This window comes from Perca flavescens, chromosome 9 (assembly GCF_004354835.1).
Source record: "Perca flavescens isolate YP-PL-M2 chromosome 9, PFLA_1.0, whole genome shotgun sequence".
Lineage (NCBI taxonomy): Eukaryota > Metazoa > Chordata > Actinopteri > Perciformes > Percidae > Perca > Perca flavescens.
Genome location: NC_041339.1, coordinates 7821264 through 7843099, shown reverse-complemented (window position 1 = coordinate 7843099; position 21836 = coordinate 7821264). Strand labels below are relative to the sequence as shown.

The 21836-nt window shown below is 41.5% G+C and overlaps 1 protein-coding gene across 3 annotated transcripts in view; it reads left to right on the top strand.

The window, feature by feature from the left end:
* Nucleotides 1-21836, top strand: part of naaladl2 (N-acetylated alpha-linked acidic dipeptidase like 2) — a 253431-nt gene that overhangs the window by 38872 nt on the left and 192723 nt on the right. For all 3 annotated transcript variants that reach the window (XM_028586730.1, XM_028586732.1, XM_028586731.1), the window contains one exon: nucleotides 2903-3049. In XM_028586730.1, coding sequence (XP_028442531.1) covers nucleotides 2903-3049 — 147 coding nt within the window. The remainder of the gene's footprint in view (nucleotides 1-2902; nucleotides 3050-21836) is intronic.

Genomic DNA, 21836 nt, shown 5'->3' with positions numbered 1-21836 from the left:
TGAGGTACATGCTGGCAGGTTAAGGCAAGGTTAAAGGTATTATTTACTGTTCTTCATTCAGTTAGAGTGGGAAGTGTCGAAGCGGCGGCCAGTGTTCAGAGAGCAACAGCCTTTAGAAAAACTAAAATAGAAAAGGTTGACAGCAGTGTGTCAGTGACAGTGGCGAGCATGATTGGACACCAGAGTTCTCTTCCCCTTGACGGACCTTGATAAAAGGAAACTAATTAAATGCAATGTGACAGAAGAACATGGTGACTTCAGGTGGGCTCAGCAGATGTGGACAGTTAGGGTTAGATATGCCTCTTATTGATTGACGGTTGCCTTCTGTTTCCTTCCACTAACCACTCTGGTCACAAGAAACAAACTGATACATAAACCAAATCCCATATACAAATGTGCCATTTGTGAGAGTCACTTATGGGTCATTAACTAAAGGCCCCTACGTAATATTTAAGCCTCTTTCCTACCAAGTAGTTACAGGAACGTGGTTGTAGGAACAGTCCACTTCTAAACAGTTCTACTAACTATTCTCCCCCAAAACCATTTTTGCCATTTGCTTTCACACTGGCCAAGTGGCCATAGGAACTGACCTTTTGTTATTATAATCACAGCCATCTAACCACCATTATGCGGAAAAAGGGAAAAGATCCTGCCCTGAAGTAGGAGCTGAAAGAGTTACAGGAACTGTGGCCAGAGGAGCTTAATAATCCCCAAATTGGTCCAGTCGGAACAAACGAAAAAAATGGTTCTAGGAACGTTATGTTCTAGGAACTGCAAAAATCACTCCGGTCGGAAAGCAGCTTAAGCTACATTTTGGGTGAACTGCCTACATCTGCCTAAAGCAACAAATAAGTGACTCAGGTCCAGATGTCCCTCTGTAATGGCTAAATGACATGCAAATAATCACCACATCAAGTTAGCATTTTCATAAATCCCATCATATGTGTGGAAAGATGTGTTTTTTTATATATATATATATATAATTTGAACCTTATGTAGTCACCATTAGTTCCTGTGACTGTACTACACTTTCCCAGGAAAAAAAGGATTTCTCTATTCATAAAATGGTGTTTATTCAAAATCATCTGATGTTAGATTATATAGTAGACCAACAATACTTCTCAAAAGTACACTATGTTTGGGTGGAACAAACAAAACAAATTTAATGTTTTCCAGCATGTCCTCTGTCCAGTTTTAATACAGTATGTCATCGTGTTTATATGGGGGGTATGGCCATCTTTATAGTGCTATATGCAGCCCAGCATGTTTCATTGTTTTGGAGCATCATCCTTTAACGTTTATTTTTTATTTAGTTGTAACTTTAGAGGTTGATGCTCCACCTGACTCCACTCTGCACTCTAGTTTGGGGATGGAGGCCTACATGTCTGATTTAAGAAACTTTTTGAACCATCTGCACGGTTATGGTTGACGCATTTGTCACTCGGCTTCCATCACTTAATCTAAAAAATATTCCGCTACACAGCTGCCACAGAGCTGTGAGCTGCCATTTGTTGCATGAAATGCAATCATAAACAAAGGGCTGCAACTGAATAAAGATGATCCATTTATATTACTAATAACTAAGGTTGGGTACCGAAACTCGGTGCCAATAGGGAACCGTTGCCGACGTAAACGGTAGTAACGAGACCGAATAAGAACGAAAGTTTCGGTGCCTCATTTCGGTGCCTGACTTTACACTACACCTGACAGCATGTAACGTTAGCCTACCTTTAGCTAGCAGCTGGATTAATCACGGTTAAAATGCTGACAGCTAACGTTAAACAGTGTAAAGTGTGACTGTATTTCACTGTGGAGGACTTCAACAGCGGGATGTAACAGTCTGCTCTGCAGCGCAGCAGCTGCCGTTGTCGCAATTCATAGATATACAGTATGTTTATATGGTCGGAATTAAACAACACAGACGGTGCGTTCACTTGCAGCTGCCGTTGTCGGAATTAAACAACACAGACGATGCGTTCACTTGCAGCTGCCATTGTCGGAATTAAACAACACAGATTCACTTAAAACTGGTAGCCTCGTGGTGCATTGACAGTAATTGTAAAATACCCTTTTCCCATCTGGGGTTCAACAGCAATTTACTGGTGAAATAAGTTATTGTTATTGTTATAGTTATTACGTTATTATTAAATCTTTAATTTTGACCATGGCCTTAGCAATAAACAAGTCACTGACTGTTGTTTACTACCCTTTTTTTTTTTTTTTTTTTACTTTATTGAAAAGTACTGGTTCAGGCACCGGTTCAGGCACCGGTTCAGGCACCGGTTCAGGCACCGTTTAGGCACAGGCACCGTTTTAAATGTATCGATTTAGCACTGGAATCGAAAAAAAAACAAATGATACCCAACCCTACTAATAACACAATGACTTTAGTATTTAGTTGCATACAATACTTTCCAGTACACACTTGCACACACAGACACATAATTAAAAATGCCAGGATATTAATTGCAGTATTTAAAATTTGTTGAAACCTTTAGAAGAAGAAGACATACTTTATTAATCCCCAAGGGGAAATTATATATTTCTTTCTGTTGTTAGTTTAACTTACATGCTAATACAAGCTATAAACACATGCTATAAATAAAGCATTGTATCTTTGCTATTATAACTCTATAGCGTCAGTAAAACATGAACCATAAGCTGATATTTCAGGCAGTTGTGGCAAAGTGTTAAAAGGAAGCATTAACGCAACAGTCCCAGACAGAAGCTAAGGTTTATCTAGAACTCATTTAATTAATAAACATGGCAGCAACTTGTTTACCTCTGTGCCTTTATATTCTACCAACCCCTGTCTGTATCTTTGTTCTCTTTCCACCAGTGAATTTCTCTTATCTCACTGTGTTTTTCTTTCTCTCTCTTCATCTTTTGTCCTCTCTGGTAGAGACAGTTGCTGAGTTGCATTCGTGGTGGGAACTGCCCGGGACCCAACGTCAGCTCGTTGCAGTTGCCTGGAGATGTGAATTTCTTCGCCAACCAACTGGCTGTGCCCACCATGGAGTTTGCCTTCGAGCAGACCAAAGGAGAAGAGGTACCCAAGCCAAAACACCACTTTTTTTTTCTTTTTTTTTTTTTTAAACTTCCTCTGCTCTCATTTGGCCTGCTGGTGACCTTCAGTTTTCAGATGGGTTTTATGCTAATGTATATGATCACTGAAGAGCAGAGGAGCCACTCTAATACATGCAAGGCACAGTCACACCTTGTTTCTCAGCTGTGACTGGATTTATTGGGATAAACTGCTGAGTTTGCCATGGGCCACCACTTTTACCACCACTATGTTTTATCTTTAGCTCCTATTTGGAAGTAAAACTCCTGCTCGGTGAAAATGCACACACCTGTCAGTCGTCTGTGTGTATCAAATGCTGAGGAAAAGTGTCATCTTTAAAGACACCAACAGTTTGTCACCGCAGTGAGTTGTCCAGTCCTGACACCAGAGATGTTCACGAGTAATTTTTTGGAAGTCCAAGTCAAGTCTCAAGTCTTTGAGGGGCAAGTTCAAGTCAAGTTTCAAGTCTTTTGCCACTGAAACTGAGTCCAACACGATGGAGACCCAACTCAGAGGAGGAGAGGTTAGTGAGGCCAGCGTCTCCACGGCAGGTGACGGTGCGCACGGATCCGCTGCGCCACGCATGGATTAAATAGTTAAATAGTAAATAGGACTACAGTAACAGAAATATGTGCAGACAGCCCAGTGTTTGGTGGACCGGGTACACCTTGTTTACTTAAGAGTCTACAAACCATCCAAGGGATCAATACGCATCACATGAGTTTGCCCACCCAACACACAGCGTTTGTTCCTAGGGAGATGGATCCGTGCGTCCCGCCTCCTGTGCGCCATGGATGTGTGAGCCTGAGCAACTACTAACTATACAGATACAATCTGCCTGTCCCCAACATTAGCATAACACTTTGCGATGGTTAGCTTGTTACCTATGACTATATATGCTAAATGTAACGTCTCTTTCACATTACTGTGTGAGTGACTGACCTATTTGGGTGCGTTTTGAAATGCCTGATGAAGTTCGACGTTGTTGATCCAGTGCCACACCGCATGTAACTGTTCGTTTACTGCCACTATTTACAAAGTTATTGAAAGCAAAACTAATGACATGCATTTTTTTTATGTGAGTGCGCGCACATAAGGCATAGCGCATGCATTACGTTGCACATTATGGCAAAGGGCAGTGGACATGCAGACATTGACATACAGCTCGTTATACGTTTCCCCAACTTATATGCGCCAGTAAAAGAAAATAGAAATACATGAATACATTGAGATTTAAAAAGCAATAATTGCATGAATACATGTTGTTGACGAGTCTCGAAACTCGAGTCTGAAATCTTTTGGGACGAGTCGCAAGTCAAATCTGAAGTATTTTAGGTCGAGTCCGAGTCAAGTCTGAAGTCAGCTGTTTGTGCGACTTAAGTGCGACTCAAGTCCCCATCTCTGCCTGACACATTTGGGAATAGATGTGCAGCCTATAAGACGAATAGTATTATTTAGATAGAATAAAAATAGGTCAAGATCATTTACAGACTCAGCTTGACACACTGGAATATGGATTATGCCTCTATACAAGCAACACATGCATCTTACAAATTATGCATGCCCCATTTACGTCCATTAAAATTATTGATGCAGTATTGATGTTTGTTGTACTGCCTTGGGGTGGAAACAGAGATTTAGCCTACGCTAAGTCGGCCCACTCGAATTTGGAACTTCTGGCTAGGACGGCAACTTTGAGCTTAATTAGTGCGAGAGATCTTCATGATGTGTATCTGCCCTCAAGGCATCCTCACAACCTGAAAATAATAGGTAGTGGAGGGTGAAATCTACAGCACTGGCTTTAGGAGGAAAAAGAAAAATCCTAATTGAATTAAAAGCAGTCGGATGCATAAATATGCTTGCGTCTGTTAGGGTAAAGTCCAGTATGCCTATATTAGCATTAGCTTAATAGCCTTTAAACTAAACTTGCAGTATTACACATCAGTGCCAATCTCCAAAATCACATTTCCTGTATTATTTCATTGCTTTACTATGACTTTAGGAAAGCTAAGAGAGAGAGTAGAAGTCACATACTGTACATATTCCAACATACTGTTCTTTATGGACTTTAAGAAAAGATGTACTGTACTATATGTTGTTTAAGAATCAGGAACTGTAATCAGGGTTTCCTCTAGGTTGAATGGCGGATGGGTCGGTGGACAGCACTTACTGACAACGAAAATATGTCATGTTTAAAGTTAGTTCCCCTGTAACTCCTGTTATTTCCTTACAAGCAATGTAGCATTTAAAAGTCCGGCGCATTGCTCACTCCATATAAAACACTAAATTACCTCACCCAATGAGGGCAAAAACAGCATCAGGCTACGTTCACACTTGGTGTCTTTTTTGACAAGAAAAAGCTGACTAGGGCACTTTTGTAGTGAAAAAAAAGCCGGCAGCGTTTTTATTCCAAAAAGCAGCCGAGAGCGTCTTTTGTTGCTGTAAAAACAGCTACTGCTGCAGTATCCTGGCTAGAGCTCTATGTGGAGCGGTGCTAACATTATATAAAACTAAGCGGTGAGCGAGCTAGAGAAAGAACAAAGAGAGAGAGAGCGGTGCTACTAACGCTACATAAAACAAAGCGAGTTCCCTGTACAGGGAGCAGCCGGTCATACCGTTTAAGCGCATAACTCGCTGTGCTCCGAATCCATTTTTTCTTGTTATGTAAACGACAGGTCTGGCTACTCTGCTTGTCATTGGTCGCCTGTCAAAAAAGCATTTGACGTAGGGTGTTTTTTTCAGAAAAGTTGAACTTTTTTCAACTTCAAAAAGATGCTCCAAGCTGCAAAAAAGAAGTTGGCGGTGGACTTTTTTGAAAACACAGTTTACTCCAGAGGAGTGCATCACTGCAGAACAGCAGTGCAACGCTGAATAAACAGCGCTGCGGAGGAGGGTCTGGCTAGTCCACACAGCATTCCGGGATGGGAGAAAAATGTGCTCTGGTTTATTGGTATTTCTTCAAATCAGTCACAATCGTCTTGGGCGGTGCCAAGCAACGTGAAAAGCAGCGGTGCTGCTGCAAAAAGGCCTCAGGAAGGAACCTGTTTTTTTGGCACGAGTACATTCAAAAGTTATTTTGGTCGTGCAACAGAAAACTCAGATTGGACAGATAGTCTAGATAACTGTCTGGATTTACCCTGCAGAGATCTGAGAAAAGGTTGACTATAGTCCTCATAAATCAACCAGAGTTTAAAATGCCAACACAAAGGAAGCCCAAGGCAACGGATATCTGGCCTAAATGAGTGAAATCCGGTGGAATTTCCGTCGGCAACGGAGCAAACCCGGACGTGGAACTTCAAGGATATAGACTAATATTTTAGAAAGTATTCATGAAGCTTCCTGTATTTACTTTAAGCAAGGAGTTACCCAGTTACAAAGATGACGGACTCGAACCGGAGACGCTGCGGTTCACGGTGAGTGCCTCAACCCCTAAGCTGCTTGTGAATGTGTAGGCTTTATTTGTAAAGACAAAAAATATAGGAGACTAATATATCTAGGTTATATATGCTAAAATATGATCCTGAACTCAAATAATGAGCCTATCTCATAAAGACATTTACCAATTGGCCATTATTTTTATATTGCTTTGCTAATAGTGCTGCATATTTTTGTGCAATATTGTACATGCAGCAATGATGTTGCGGAATTAGTTCCTGTTTTATTCCTTTTATTAACTTTATTTCCTGAATAAAACAAATAAAAATAAAATAAAAACAGTTTGGGCAGATAATCTACTCTCAGATGCTTGGTGAATATGGGCCCAGGGTATATCTTAGATGATGAACTCAACTGTGAGGAGAAAGGTCTTACATCCTATAGGCAGGTAGGTAGAGCAGTTACCTGCATGCATTATCACATCAATAGTACCTCCGCTCCCCGACAACACTCTTCTCCTGCGCTATTTAATGTCAAAGTAACATAGTCACAATGTAGAGACAGTTGTATATCAGACGTGTTGAGCAATGTATCACCGCGCTGAAATAGTGACATGATTTTTATAATTTGACAGCCTTCTTATGTGAATGTTGTTGCTACAGTGGTTTCCTGCATGTGCACTGTGTGGGCTGAACTGTAAGTTTTGAAAGGCGGACGTCTTAGCACCTAGCAACATAATCATTAATAAAACTTATTTTGTCAGTTTGTATTGTTTTGGTTGAAACATTTGGAGCCAACAACACTGTCAGTTTGTGAAACTTTTAGGCCGATTTTTCCCTCAGTTATTTTTAACAGTTGTATCTGTCATATTTTTAAAAGTCTGCTGGAGTCCTATCCCTCATTTTTTCTCCCACACACTGAACACAGATTGTGGCCTGCTCTTTGCTTTCCCCACCATGACACATTATCAGTGTTGTCATGGTGAATGGCCCTTATTTTAAGGACTAGGCAGTAGAGCTGTGATACTGATTTCCGGATTCACTCCTGCCCAAAAAGAAACCTGCGCAGAGTATACTGTAGAATTTGTGATTTACTCAAGAACTGTATTTAAGTAACAGTTTGTGGTATTTGTACTTTACTTGAGTATATCGATTTTATGTTGCTTTATTCCTCTACTCCACTACATTTCTTAGACACACATACAGCAGTTACTAGTTACTTTTCAGACACATGATAAGCCTATAATGTACACACACACACACACACACACACACACACACACACATTGAAAAGATTAAACCAATGGTTCCCAATCAATGGGCCTGTGAAATAGTGTCTAGTCGGCGCCCTTTGCCACGTTTCAGATGTCTATTTATTGTTAGCTGCTCTATCAACGAGTAGTGATGCAACCATACATTCAACTCACGATTCAATACGATTCACAATTTTAAGTTCACAATACGATTTTCTCTCGATTTTTTTTTAAAAGACAGAAAAACTATAAACTGTGCAAAACAGCAGATGAATCCTTTTATCAAAAGTGCAACTAAAATAGTATTTTATCCTAAATAAAATAAAAAAGTAAGATTAAAGAGGCTTCTTTGTTGCAAAGGCCATATGGTTCAATTTAAATGATTTATTTAAAATGTAATAATAACTTATAACAACACTTTTTCATTTGCTGTTAAACAACAAAAAGAAGAAACACTAGATGGCAGAAAGGTAACACAAGCTTAACGCAACACTAAGTCCCATCACTGTTTATCCGATAGCGGCAGTGATCATGCTGTCTCAAAGTGCAGCTAGCAGTGTTGCCAACTCTTCTCCAACGAAAGTAGCCAGCACTTGCTCCAAAAGTCGCTAAACGTCATACGCTCATTTGCATATTTGTGACGTCATTACGAAATAATGTGCATAAAGCTTTGTGGTTGTGTCATACCTGTCAGAATTTTACCTGTGGTTAAGCCAGCTAAAGTTACTAGCTAACTGTAGGCTAACGTTACCTGCTGTATGGTAACTAGCGTCACGCCCCAGGCTGTTAAAAAATTGCATCGCAATTTATTTTTATTATATTTTAACCGATTCACGATGCATCGTTACATCCCTATTAACGAGACATATCCCCTCTTAACTTCTTAGTTGGTTTCATTTAAAAAAAAGAGTCCTAAAGAGTTGAAATTATCAATTATTTCACAAAAGAAAAACAAAAAGAAAAACAGATTTGTGTAGCTGAACGTTTGCCACCTTTCCTTCTCCAATAATCATGTATAGGCACTTTAACTTTTAAGATCTGAGTTCTTCCACCACTGCATTTGGTCATATCATCCATGGACGTATATGTAGAGCATCAAAGAAAAAAAGGATCCAAGGCACTCTTCTTGTGAAAATTATTATAAAAAGCCTTTATTTAGATGGCTATTTCATATCAAAATCTTACATTAAAAGTAGAGCCGGGCAGCAACCATGCGTATCGGCACAAAGCAGCCTTCTTCAGGGTGTCATATGTGTATATATATATATATATATAAATACGTATGTAGAGAATTGTGAGTGAAATGGCTATGCTTTTATTTTTATTTTGTTAACAGACATGAGACTTAAATATGTCTTGGTGTAGAAAAGGCGTTTAACCTGCAGCAGAATATACAGACTCTGCTGCCCTGACTTTAGTAGGCAGTTCATTCTACCATTATGGAGCCCAAACAGAGCCTTGACTGGGATGACACCAGAGTGTAGGATTTGAACATGGCTTTGTGGAATGAAGCAGCAGTTGACTTCACTGCCCTGTAGGACAGCACCAGTCAGAGTCTTTAGCTGGATGGGAGCTGGGACAGGGAACCAGTGTAGCAAGCAGAGAAGACGAGTGGTGTGGGAAGACTTATGCCTTGGCACACACTAAACAATTTTTTAAATCTTAATGGATGTTGAAAATATGAGAGACCCTACACATAACGACGTGTAATGATAGAACAGTTTTGTTCTCATAGTTTGTGGAAAGCAACAATTTGGCCAGAACAGCACACCATACGATTCCATTAGCAAACAACCAGAGTCCTGAATCTCAAAACCTACGACTGCACCCTGAAGGACACTGCATCACTCCAGACAACCACCAACCAGTTGGGCACCTGGTTGAGGGCTGTGGACAAGTCAGGCCTGCCAGGTAAATATGAAGCCTGGATCTACCAGCATGGCATCCTGCCCTGACTGCTCTGGCCACTGCTGTTCTATGATGTGACAATTACCACCGTTGAATGCTTCTAGAGGAAAGTGAGCTGTTCCTGCGCAAGTGGCTAGGCCTACCACGAAGCCTCAGTGACATCGCCTTGTACGGGAGGAAGAACAAGCTGAAACTGTCCTTCAGCAGTCTGATGGAAGAGTTTATGGTAACCTGAGCAAGAGAGGTGCTACTGTACGGAGATTCTAGTTACATCAAGGTCTCCTTGGCAGGCATAGAGGTCAGAACCGGCAGGAAGTGGAAGGCCCAAGAGGCAGTAAACCAGGCTGAGTCACGGCTGTGACAGCTGGTGAGGGAAGTGGCAGTGGCATCTGGAAATGAGAGCAATAGATGCTTCTTCAGGAAATCATATTGTTCTTTGAACGTACTAAACGTACCAACTACACAGTTAATTAGTACAATTGCAATACATATTAATAATGAAAAAGAAAATTGTGAATTGACCACTTGTGGTAAAGCTCTAGAGCGAATAGCGATAGCGAAGATTTATGAACCATGAGAACCAAACCAAAATATATACAGCATATAATGCATATTTCTGCTACTGTTTGTGCACAAAGTTTTTCAATCTAGAATGTACAGATTATGCATTTGGCCCCTGAAGTTTACAAACATCACACATTGACTTCTAGTAATGTAAGATTATTTCAGGGGGATATAAATATATATAGTTCTATATATAGAAAAGTATGTTCTCAGCTTTATTGGGACTCAAATCTGAGCCGGCCAAATTTAGACAGGACACAGGAGAGCATACTGAACTCGTTTAGGTAATCTATTGAAGCAGATACATATGGTCCCAACCACACAGGGCAACTTCTGCATCTGTGCTCCAGCATTGTTCAATTTTCCAAATAGACCACTGTATGTGATCTACTGTGTGTGTAATCGTATTCATTCATCCTCATATGCCCAATAAACAGAGTTGTGGTGCTGGTAATGTGTTGGGAAACCGCCAGATGTTGTGTAGCAGAAGTGTGTTTCGTTAAACATTTGTTTTCTCGTTTAGCATCTGTTTTTCCACTCACTACATGAAAGTTCTCGTCTGTGCAGTCATAACGATCCCAACAGTGTCCTGTGATTACTCACCCCCTGCAATCATTTTAGAAAGTTTGTTTTAGAAAGTTTGCACAGTTGTTAAAAGTTGGCTGAGGCATCACAAAGATGTACATTTACATTGGAGAGTGGAAGCAGATCAACCTTTGTGAGCATAGGTTAAAGTGAAGTGGGATCTGGCAGGTGGAGGAAGGATCGAAGATTCTATCCAATACACAGAACTTAACCCTCTGAGGACAAAAGACGCACTGGCGAGTCCAAGCGATTTTTGACAAAGTCCTACTCAAAAAGTGATACAACAAAATTTCATTTTAGACATTTATTTACTTTAACCCAAGACTTTTGTAAACTCATTTCAAGCACCAAAACGAATTGAGTTTGTTTTCACAAGAGGTTTGATAAATATTTCTGATTTAGGGCCAAATTATCTCTTCATACATTGCTCTGGAACAATTGTGGGCGTTATTATAAAGAAAGCTGAGTTTCTTCTGAACCTTTTGATATGAAAAAACATGGGTCTCAGGTTATATGCAAATACACTTAAAAGGAGAATTCAATAACATCTAAAAATCCCCTTAGACTTCAGAGCGTTAAAGAAAACTCCCTTTTAAAAGTAATTCACTTGGTTTGTCTCGTTATTTGCTTCTTCCAAAACAGTGGTGAAAAACACCAGGAGCAATTGCCAGGAGTTGAGTCTTCATGGCCATATGATTGGTTGCTGACAAGCATTTAAAAGGCTATTTTTTAAACAGAGTTAGACCATAGACCATATAGAGCAGGGGTGTCAAACTCATACCAGTAAACCACTCCAGAAAGATCAGAAACTTTATCTGCCATAGAGTTTCTTGTCAGCTTGATGTTGGCAAACGCAAGTTGCTTCTGCTATGACAGCATTCTAGGCCATTGTAGGGAAACTAATGTTACGGATCCGGGAGAGAGGGGTAATTTTCCGAATATTTCTTTAAAGTCGTAAATTTACAGAAAAAGAACTCAGATATTCTCTGAGATTAAATAGGTACATTTGGAATTGCAATTAATAATTTCTCTGCAATTTTCACACTTTGCAAAGTCATCCAGTGGGTCTCATTTGACACTTTGGCAGGCCAGTTCTGGCCCACGGGCCATATGTTTGACACTGCTGATATAGAGAGTCCGACGCCGTCACTCCACATAAAACAAACCTGGGCCACATTCACTTCCAGCTAACTTCATGGTGAACAATGAGGGCAAAACAGCATCACCAATCTATTTTTACCGAATATTCTCTATCTAGCTCAGCTAGCTGACCTCCAGCACATTAAGGTGTCGTTCATGACCAAGCCTGTTTGTAACCAGTTGGCTAACGACAACATGTTTTTGTTTTTCACCTGTTTAACCAACTTTACCAGATAGTCTGGCTGTCCTTCTATTATTACAAACATGTGAACTAACCACAAACACTTGCCTTGTGTATGGACTCACGGCTATATTTGGCGTTATTTATGACTTGGACATTTAGGCCTACAATGTATCTTAAGTCATGTATGAGTTTAACTTGAATGTCTAATGTCCATCAATCAACCAAAATGTCAGAGGGAAGAGAAATTAGTTATGGCAAAAGGGTTTTGTATCTGGAATATAAATTATGTGAACAAAGGTAGGGAGGAGAACACAGAGATAGGACCCTTTGTTGACATATTGTTGCTTCTGTGGAAGGCAGGTCACGGTTGATTAGTCCTATGCAAAAGTCTAGTGTTTAACCTGATTTACCATTGGGTGTGATGTATTTGGCTGACGAGGAAGTCCAATGAATACAAAGAATGTTATTTGTTGATTGGGAGTAAATAGCTCATTCGCTGTCACATTGTGCAACTAGCAGTGTTGTAGTCAAGACCACCTAAACTGAGACCAAGTCATCACCAAGACCAGAGTGTATCGAGACCGAGACAAGACCAAGACTTTGAGGGGTTGAGACTGAGTCAAGTCCAAGACCAAGGCAGGGCGAGACTGAGTCAAGACCAAGACCAGACCACAGAACTTAAACATACAGTATAGGGCGGGGGGGGTGTTAACAGTAACACTTATCAAACTAAAAATGAGTCAATAATGACGTTAACACTTAAATCAGACGTTACACAGGGATGTGAGAGTCACAGGTTCCCCTGGGTGAACGTTAGTCAGACAGGAGGTCAAAGGTCTCACCAGGAAGCTCACTCCTTCCAAATTAAACAAATAAAAATAAATAAAACCACATTTTTATCGATACAATCATATATTGTGATGTAATGAAACACTCATTCAGTGCATCTTTCTTCACCACTGTGCACAGAAATCTGGAAGGAAAATTCCAAATTCCATCTTGTAGGTGCCACGTGTGGGAGTTATCTCTGACATACTGTATGTCACCAAGCAGTTATATAGACAGTTATATATAGCAGGTATGTAGGTCGGTGAGGTTTAAAAAGAATTTTTGACATCCTGTCATCTTTGCTGCTCCTTGGTTCAGGGCCACATACAGATTCAGGTGGGAATAGCAAAGGTTTCATAGAGCCAGTAGGATCTTCATCTTGACTTTGGCATGTACTCTGTGTCGATTGGAGGCCGTTGCTGCAACTCCCTCCAGACAATTATATCCTCTAAAAGTGTAAGGACCAGGGCTGTGACATCTTCTGCCCTCTGTTACATCCTTAAACTTGTCTTTGACAGCATTACTGTCTGAAACATAGTGGGAAATAATAGACTGCTCTGCAAATGACTGGTATCAGTAATCTATCCACCGTAACAACAACAAGTTGTGCTTTCCTGGTTTAATTTCTTCTCCCACTACATCAGCAACAGCTGTAATTCAGTGTAGATTTTAACCCACGTGCCAATAAAATACTTTGTTTGACAGGCTGAGATACAAATCTGTGTTGTGTTCAAACAAAAGGAAATTAAATAATTGCCTCCACTGTTTGAGTCCTTCCCCTGATTGTGACCCCTAAAAAGGAGCTCTCTGTGGCAGAACAACCCGGTCTCACGCCAGGTCGTGTAATAGTCACGTTATTTTGATTCATAAATTCGTGTACAGGTTACGATTTTGACATTTTTTTCGTGTATACGCAACGACTTTTGAACGTGTATAGGTCACGCTTCTCGAACCTGCTCTGGGGGACGCGACAACGGGGAAATGAGGCGCCACACGGCGGCCAAAACAACGGGACGGGCCGCCACTCGCGATCTACCCGCGCAGGGGCACACAACAACGGTGAAATGAAATGCCGCACGGCGGCCAAAACAACGGGACGGGCCGCCACTCGCGACCCGCGCAGGGGCACACAACAACGGGGAAATGAAACGCCGCACGGCGGCCAAAACAACGGGACGGGCCGCCACTCGCAGGACACGATCCCCAGCCGCAGGGGCACACAACAACGGGGAAATGAAACACCACAACGGGGAAATGAAACGCCACAATAACCAGACGGTTGGGGTTAGGAAAAAAAAGAACAGGGAAAGGAACCGTCACACGCGGGACACGCCGACAAAGGAACTGCAACACACGGGACAAAGGTACTGCCACACGCGGGGCGCAATCCCCGGTCTCCGGGGTGAAAGTCCTGTGTTTTTCCCTAACGGGGAAATGAAACACCACAACGGGGAAATGAAACGCCCCAATAACAAGACGGTTGGGGTTAGGAAAAAAAAAGAACGGGGAAAGGAACCGTCACACGCGGGACACGCCGACAAAGGAACTGCAACACGCCGGACAAAGGTACTGCCACACGCGGGGCGCGATCAACGGTCTCCAGGGTGAAAGTCCTGTGTTTTCTGACCCATCCACCACCCCGACCAAGCTCCCTACACGGACTTTCGCCTTATCAACTACTCGCTACCGTCAGCGTTCTGGGACCACGAAATATGCTTCCCATTAAAATGCATTGCTTTCAATTTCGTAATCGCCACACGAAAAACCTGTCCACGACTTAATAGATTACAATAACGTGACTATATAACGACCTGGCATGAGACTGGGCTGGGCAGAAAGACAACACAGTTAATCAGCCTCTTCCGTGTGTCCTCGGTCTGTCTCACCTGTTTATTGTGCATTTCCATTTTCGAGTCCACTCTGCTGTTTTAATGGTTGTTGCCCTAATATGCTCATGTTGTAACCTCTGTGTCTTGTAGCTTCCCAGCTGAGACAACTGTGGTTTGTGAAACCTGTTGAGCTCCCTGACACCTCTGTCGCAAAAAGGCAAAATGTCCCAGCACACATACCTGAGGATAATTAGACCTGATCCAAAATGGGTACGACCTGAACAGACCCCAATAGACAGAGAACACCAACACTGGCAGCACCACCCTGTCTCCTAAAAATAATTTGTATATACAAATAATTAGTAGTTTTTGCTATAATAGCTTGCTGAGAAGGGTTCTTTTCAACATGTAAATAAATATCAACACTTGTGATCTGTAAGGTCTTTCCTTTATACTGGTATCTCTCTTTACAGCCTTCTGAAGGCAGCCGGTATCCAATCCCTCTTAAACCAACTGCGCATGGCAGATCTGCTTTTCTCACACTTGTAAATTTAGAACTTTAAACTTAAGTTTTTTTAACAGAATATTACCCACTTCCCCGGCCTAGTAACATTATTTTCCCCCTACATTAGACCTGATATGCTGTCGTAGCTTGTAGTTACTATTGCCATTTCTTTAAACCAATCGTAATCGTCTTGGGAAGCGCTAAGGGTCAGATGGAGCAACAATGCCGCTGCAAAATAGCCTCGGGAAGGAACTTGTTTTGGTGGAACGTGTACGCTCACTCCCAATTTACTGCAATTACTGCTGCGTAACAGCTGCGGATCCACTCCGAAACAGCGGCGGAGTCATTAGCTTTCCATTAAAGTCAATGTGTGTATTTCCACTGACTGCAGAACGGCTGCGTTCCGACTCCGGCACAGCTCCGGCGATCCGCAGCCCTCCGGAGCAGATACGCAGAGGTTCTATTTTTGCCGGACGCCGGAACATCCGGTTAATTTTCAAAATAAAATACACCATGCTCACAGCGGATCATATTTCCCTGCACTACACGTTGAAATCCTCTGGATGGAAACAAACTGTTGTTGGTTTTGTGGTTCTATTCTACGTGAATTTGTGAGATCTTGTGGGTCCTCGTGACTACAGCTGTCAGTGATGGCCGCAGCCATGCCTCAACAAATTCCGGACCTAGTGGGTATTGACGGACTGCGGAGCACGGAGCCGATACGCAGCGGAGCTGGTCCACAGACGTTGTGCATTCAGTGGAAATCCGGAGTTACAGGTTGTTTTAGTTGTGCAACAGAAAACTCAGATTGGACAGATAGTCTAGCTAGCTGTCTGGATTTACCCTGCGGAGATCTGAGGAGCAGTTAACCATAGTCCTCATAAAAGACCAGAGGTTAAAATGCCAATACGAAGAAAGCGGAAGGTGACGAACATCCTCCCGAAAAGAGTGACATACGGCAGAATTTCCAGCTGCACCTGAACAATCCCGGAAATTAAACGTCGTTGATATAGACTACTATATATACACAACAAGTGCCAATGCAGGAAGTAGCAAGGCAGAAAATCAGGGTGTGGAGGCTGTGGTGAGAATTACTGCTATCAGCTTTTTTACTGTCAGCTGGATGTTAACTGACCGCAACTTGCTAGCTCGGAGAGCTATTGTGATTGATTGACCACCATTAGCATGGCAGGCAGCAGCCTACCAAGTTCATAGAACCATATTTTTTGTGTAGATGGGTGAATGAATTTTGCTGTGCTGCTTTTTGGTGTGACCGGTGTGAAGTATTGCTTGTTTTCCAGGCTACAGTGTAATCACGCAATTCCCCGGTTTTCTGCAGAACAAGTGGCAGCGGAGTGGAAAGCGAGATATTACACATACATCCGTAAACATGTCATTTAACTCATATTTGACAAGCTGCTTTGAATTTGGCAGCAATTTCTTCACACCAGTTCTCCGGGAGCACGTCACGTCTTAATTTATCATTGGCTCTTGCAGCAGAAATACCATTTTATTACATCAATTTACAGTGGCATTTGTCCATTTTAAATATTTCTTAGACTGCATGTTGGGCTGTAAAACTGCTGTAAATGGCGTCTTGTTAAGTGGCGGTAGATATCTGTCGGTGCCTCCAACCGTCCTGGAAGTCTGAAGCTGATGAGGAATGATAGAATGATATTACATCGGCATCCAGCTCTCCCCTGCACAGCTGTCAGGCCAAAACTCCCTTTGGTGCATCAAACGTTGATAATAGCAAGGAGCAGTCACGCAAGCTGAGGCACACTAACACACACCAATGTGCATGTGCACGTTCGCAAATCACACATCTGACACATCTTACTTGAGGTATTTCCACCGACAACTTTGAAGATGAGTGAGGGTGAGAGGGCATATGAATGAAGTCTGTGGATGGAGGAAAATATGGAGGAGGAAATAGGTGGTAAAGTAAGAGTAAGGAGATGGGATGTTAAAATCAATAAATCATTACCATATTAAATTTGATAAACCTCTGCAAATACTCTGTCTCAAAAGTCCTCTACACTGCACTTTTTTCTTGGCTTTAGCAGGGAATTTACTCTAAATTTGCGTTCAACACAAAAAGTAGGGAGTGCTTTATCAGGGTTGTTTTTACCACACTTTTGAAAGGGTCATGGGAGGCTGGAATCTATCCCAGCACACACTAGGTGGTAGGCAGTTATCATATACCATGGGGTTAACATATACAGACCAACACAACTACATTCCTAAATTACATTATCTGTTGATTTCAAAAGACTCCCAAAAACGACTCATACGACCATTCTATTTACGGCCGCAGTGGCGGTTTACAAATGTGACCGTAATCATGTCACTGTTCAATTTGACGTAACGGGCACAGTTTTAAACCTGTAGTAAACATTGTTAAATGGAGCGGCGGTGCTAGCTTAGCTTAGCGTAATTAATGGAATCCTTTGTTGCCCTTAGCATGTCGTGAGTAAAAGTGACAACAAAAACAAACAAAACCTAATTACTTCTTGTGGCCTGTATATTCACGAGTAAAAATATAAATGCAGATTAAGACTAGACAATTTCCTAGGCAGATATTGATTTGGGACGATATTGGGTGGAAGTAGGCTACAGCCGAAGCACTGCTACTCAGGCACATAGATATCGGCAGCCCGCGGGGCTCTGGGGCCAGCTCAGTCAGGGCAGCGGCACCCAATATGGTCCCAAGTCAATATCTACCTAGGAAATCGTCCAGTCTTAATCTTAATATTTTTACTTGTTGTGAATACGCAGGCCACAAGAAGTAATTAGGTTTTGTTTTTGTTGTTGTTGTTATCACTTTTACTCACAACATGCTAACGGCAACAAAGGATTCCATTCATTATGCTAAGCTAAGCTAACGGCGCCTCCACCGGACTAAGACAATGCATGCAGTGAGAAAAAAATGCGTTTGCCCACCTATATAAATATAGAGGAGACGGTGAATAACCCTATTTCAACAAACGGTGGCATATTCCTTCAAGTTGAGGTAACAAAAACCCCAGTCTCCTGAGTGAAAGTTGTGTGTTTGTATGACCCATCCACCACCCCAACGTGCTTCCTTTTTTTTATAACAATGTTGCAATTACAATTTTCAACACAGGAGTTGTGTATGTCTGCATCAGACGCATATATTGGAGTAATTAAATTAGAAGTTTTTTTTCTTTTTCTGAGTTGCGTCACAAGTTTTCTACCAATTCTTTTCTGAAATGTCCTATTATAAGTCCGCCCTCCATGTCTCAAGTCTGGCTATCGATTGCCAGTTAAATATTAATTAAATCAAACCACTCTCATTTCATTATAATTTCTTCTAAGGATGAAAATGCAGGAATCCCGACTGATTGGTTTTGCATTGAAGAAATAAAGTTCCTCACTTGGAGATATTTAAAAAAAGAACTTCCTTGGAATGTCATACTTTAGAGCTCCCCTTCTTTGCTTATTCCTTTCTTTGCCCATATCTGGAATCCTGCATCCAGCTTGCCTGGTTTAAATGAAACACTGGGCTGAAACCAAGGGGGTAAGCTTTGCTTCAGAACTCGAGCCATCATGGCGCCATTTTGTTGCTAACTGGCCATCACCTCCTGTTAGCATTCCACTGACCGCCATTTTTTTTTTACGTCACTTGACTGCGAATAACTTTACATCTGAAGCGTTTAAAGACTCTATTTGTCCGTTGTTTAGTTCCAAAGAAACACAACAATGTATAAAAGGCTTCATTACCTTGTACCTCACGTTATGGCTCCATAGCAGACGTTTTTGTAAAAATAAGCTAACGATTGTGTCATAACCAAGTGACTTACTGTCGCATAGTAGAGGAATTACCGTATAGTACAGGAGAAGCTTGCAGGCAGTTTCGACTTACATGAGATGTTTAGGTTTAATTACTAATGTTAACTAGCATGTTAGTGATCAATAATTAGCCTGTGCCCATGTTATCTCCTTACATACACCTACAGTCTCCGTATCTGTAAGATTGGGAATGATTGAGATTTCTCTTGGCACAGCTACCAGAAGACTTACAACTTTCAGACACGTTGCTCACGTCACATTCTCTCAGTTGGAGTCTGCGCAGTAAAGCTGGCCATCACCGGAAAAGTGCTTCTAATAGCCTTCACTGGTCTCCGTCCAGAGCAACGGGGTCTATTGGTCCATTATATACTGTCTATGGCTGAAACAAGGCTGAGACAACCTGCTTCCTTAAGTGGAATTTGTCTTTTATACTTTGTCACCTCATTTGCTATCGCGATAATTGCTATAACCATGAGAAGTCGCCGCATTACAAGAAACGTAATTGTGGGTCGTTATGAGCTATGAACCATACGGTCGTTTTCTGGGTGAGGACGGGCTGTACAGAGAGCACAGCCATTTATAGTTTTCTGCATGTCTTGGAACTCCCAATGCTTTAAACATCATGTAATCAACTTCAGATCCTTGTGGGTTTTACCTACCATATTTCGCCGAACGCTAAGGTTCTGTGATATTAGTCCTGTGCATATCGACATGCCTGTGATTTGGCATGGTCGTGTATACTTTTTTCATGCTTTTTTTTCCTGTGCGCCTTTTTACAGTATCTCTCTCGCAAAGACTGATATGGGATTGTGGGGGGCTGCGGACGCAGCCTTTCATGGCCAACCTAGTCTGGACTACTGCCCGAGTCGACGCGCTCCCAGAGATGATAGGGTATGCGCCTCTGGTAGCCTCTACCGGGCCTAGCCCAAAAAGATACAGAACCCTGACTCAAGCACGGTGCAGCAGCCTAGCACTGGCCATCCTCCATGCACCTCCAGGTACCCAACTCTCAGGGTACAGATATGTCAGTGAATTCAATTAAAAGCAGGCTTTGCTTATACTGTACGAATGCGTCACACAAAATTAAAATGTGAAGTGTAATTTCTAAATCACACATGGTCCCCAGATGATACTAATCCCGTGCGAATAGGGTTTAGGATGTACCATACGTTTTCAATTTCAGTGTTTTTGTACATTGTCCAAGATGATTTTTTTTTTTAAACTTCAAGTTTGTTCCAGGAATCAAACCCAGTTCAACAGAACGTTTCACAATATCAGTTTGATATTAAAATTTGTCACAGGATGTTAAATGTTCACACACAGCAATGTTGGGTCACTACTGACCTTTTTCAGTAGATTCATTCTAATTTTTTAGATTTGCTTAAATGTATCTTGTGCTATAGCAAGTTTGCTGTTGGAAAGTTGTTAGGATAATTATTTATCAAAGAATGGACAAAATCACTGGAGTTCTCTCAAAGTTCGTTTATTTGCAGCAAGTAGAGTCAGTTTACAGCACTTCCGCATAAGTACAGAAAGTGACTGATTCGTAACAGTGTCTTTTTAGAGGAGTTCGGAGTCAAGTTAGTTATTCGGTTCATGCAATCAGCTTTCTTCTTATCTCTGGTCAGGCCCGGCCTCTCCTCCACATTATGCCTTCTGCCCTCAGGTTTACATCCTGTGCTCTTTGCAAGGTCACTCAGCTTTCATGATCAACACATGAAAGACAGAAATACTAAAACAGAAGTTTGGATGCAAATGGTTTAACAAAGAAACTGAAGCAAAACCGTTGTAAGCATAATTTTTCTAACAAAACTGGATTAGATTCACAGAAGCATTTTTTTGAATGTCTTTGAAGTTGATGATGAGAGATATATATAAAGCATCTGGTTCTAACATTGTTTACTGAAGAACTTTTTTGGACTCTTAATAAAACTGTTTCTCTTTTGGTTTTCAAGGTTTGGCTTGTCTGTCAGCTGTCCACTATGGCTTATCAATCCCAAATATATGAAGTATCAACATGGTCTCACGGCAGTTCGTGAAATGGTCACGTTATTATCTATTGATGCATGTTCACGGGGACGTTTTTGTAATTTTTTTCGTGGTGGCCAGCATGAAATGGTCTGTAGGGAGATTAACGGGGAAAGAAAACGCCACACCCTGGCTTCCCATTTAAATACATTAGTTTACATTTTCGTGCAGGCCACCACAAAAAAAACAACTAAATCGTTCCGTGAACACGTATCAATAGATTAAATAACGTGACCATTTCACGAACTGCCATGAGACTGGGTTGGAAGTATATCTGATCATTTACTATGGTCAAAATGTCAAGCATACCGTGATCTCTGTGGCAGTGGTTACTGTGAAGTGACCTGACCTGATTTCAGCTTGGTTGTCACATGTGACCTTTCTCTGACCCCAAATTCAACTTAAAGACAAAAGAAACATTGCTTTTCATAGATCATACCCCACCCCAAATCAAATAAGAGAGTTTAAGAGAGTACTTCATAGCGAAATGTAATGCAGTGTAATTTGTATTGTATTTATTATTGTAAGCCCACATTGACTGCCGCTCCAGAAAAACTGCGTAAATCCACATAGAGAAGTCATAGTGGATAGCTTGGTCCTAAAACACTTATGTTTTAAAGCTGGGAAACGGAGTTCGTGTTCCATAGGTAGTTAAGGGTAAAACGCAAGACTTTCACCCAGGAAATGGGTGTTCTTGTCCCGGGAGTAAAACCAATGTTTTAACCCAAACCACAAACTTTTTCTTACCTTAATTAGTCGTT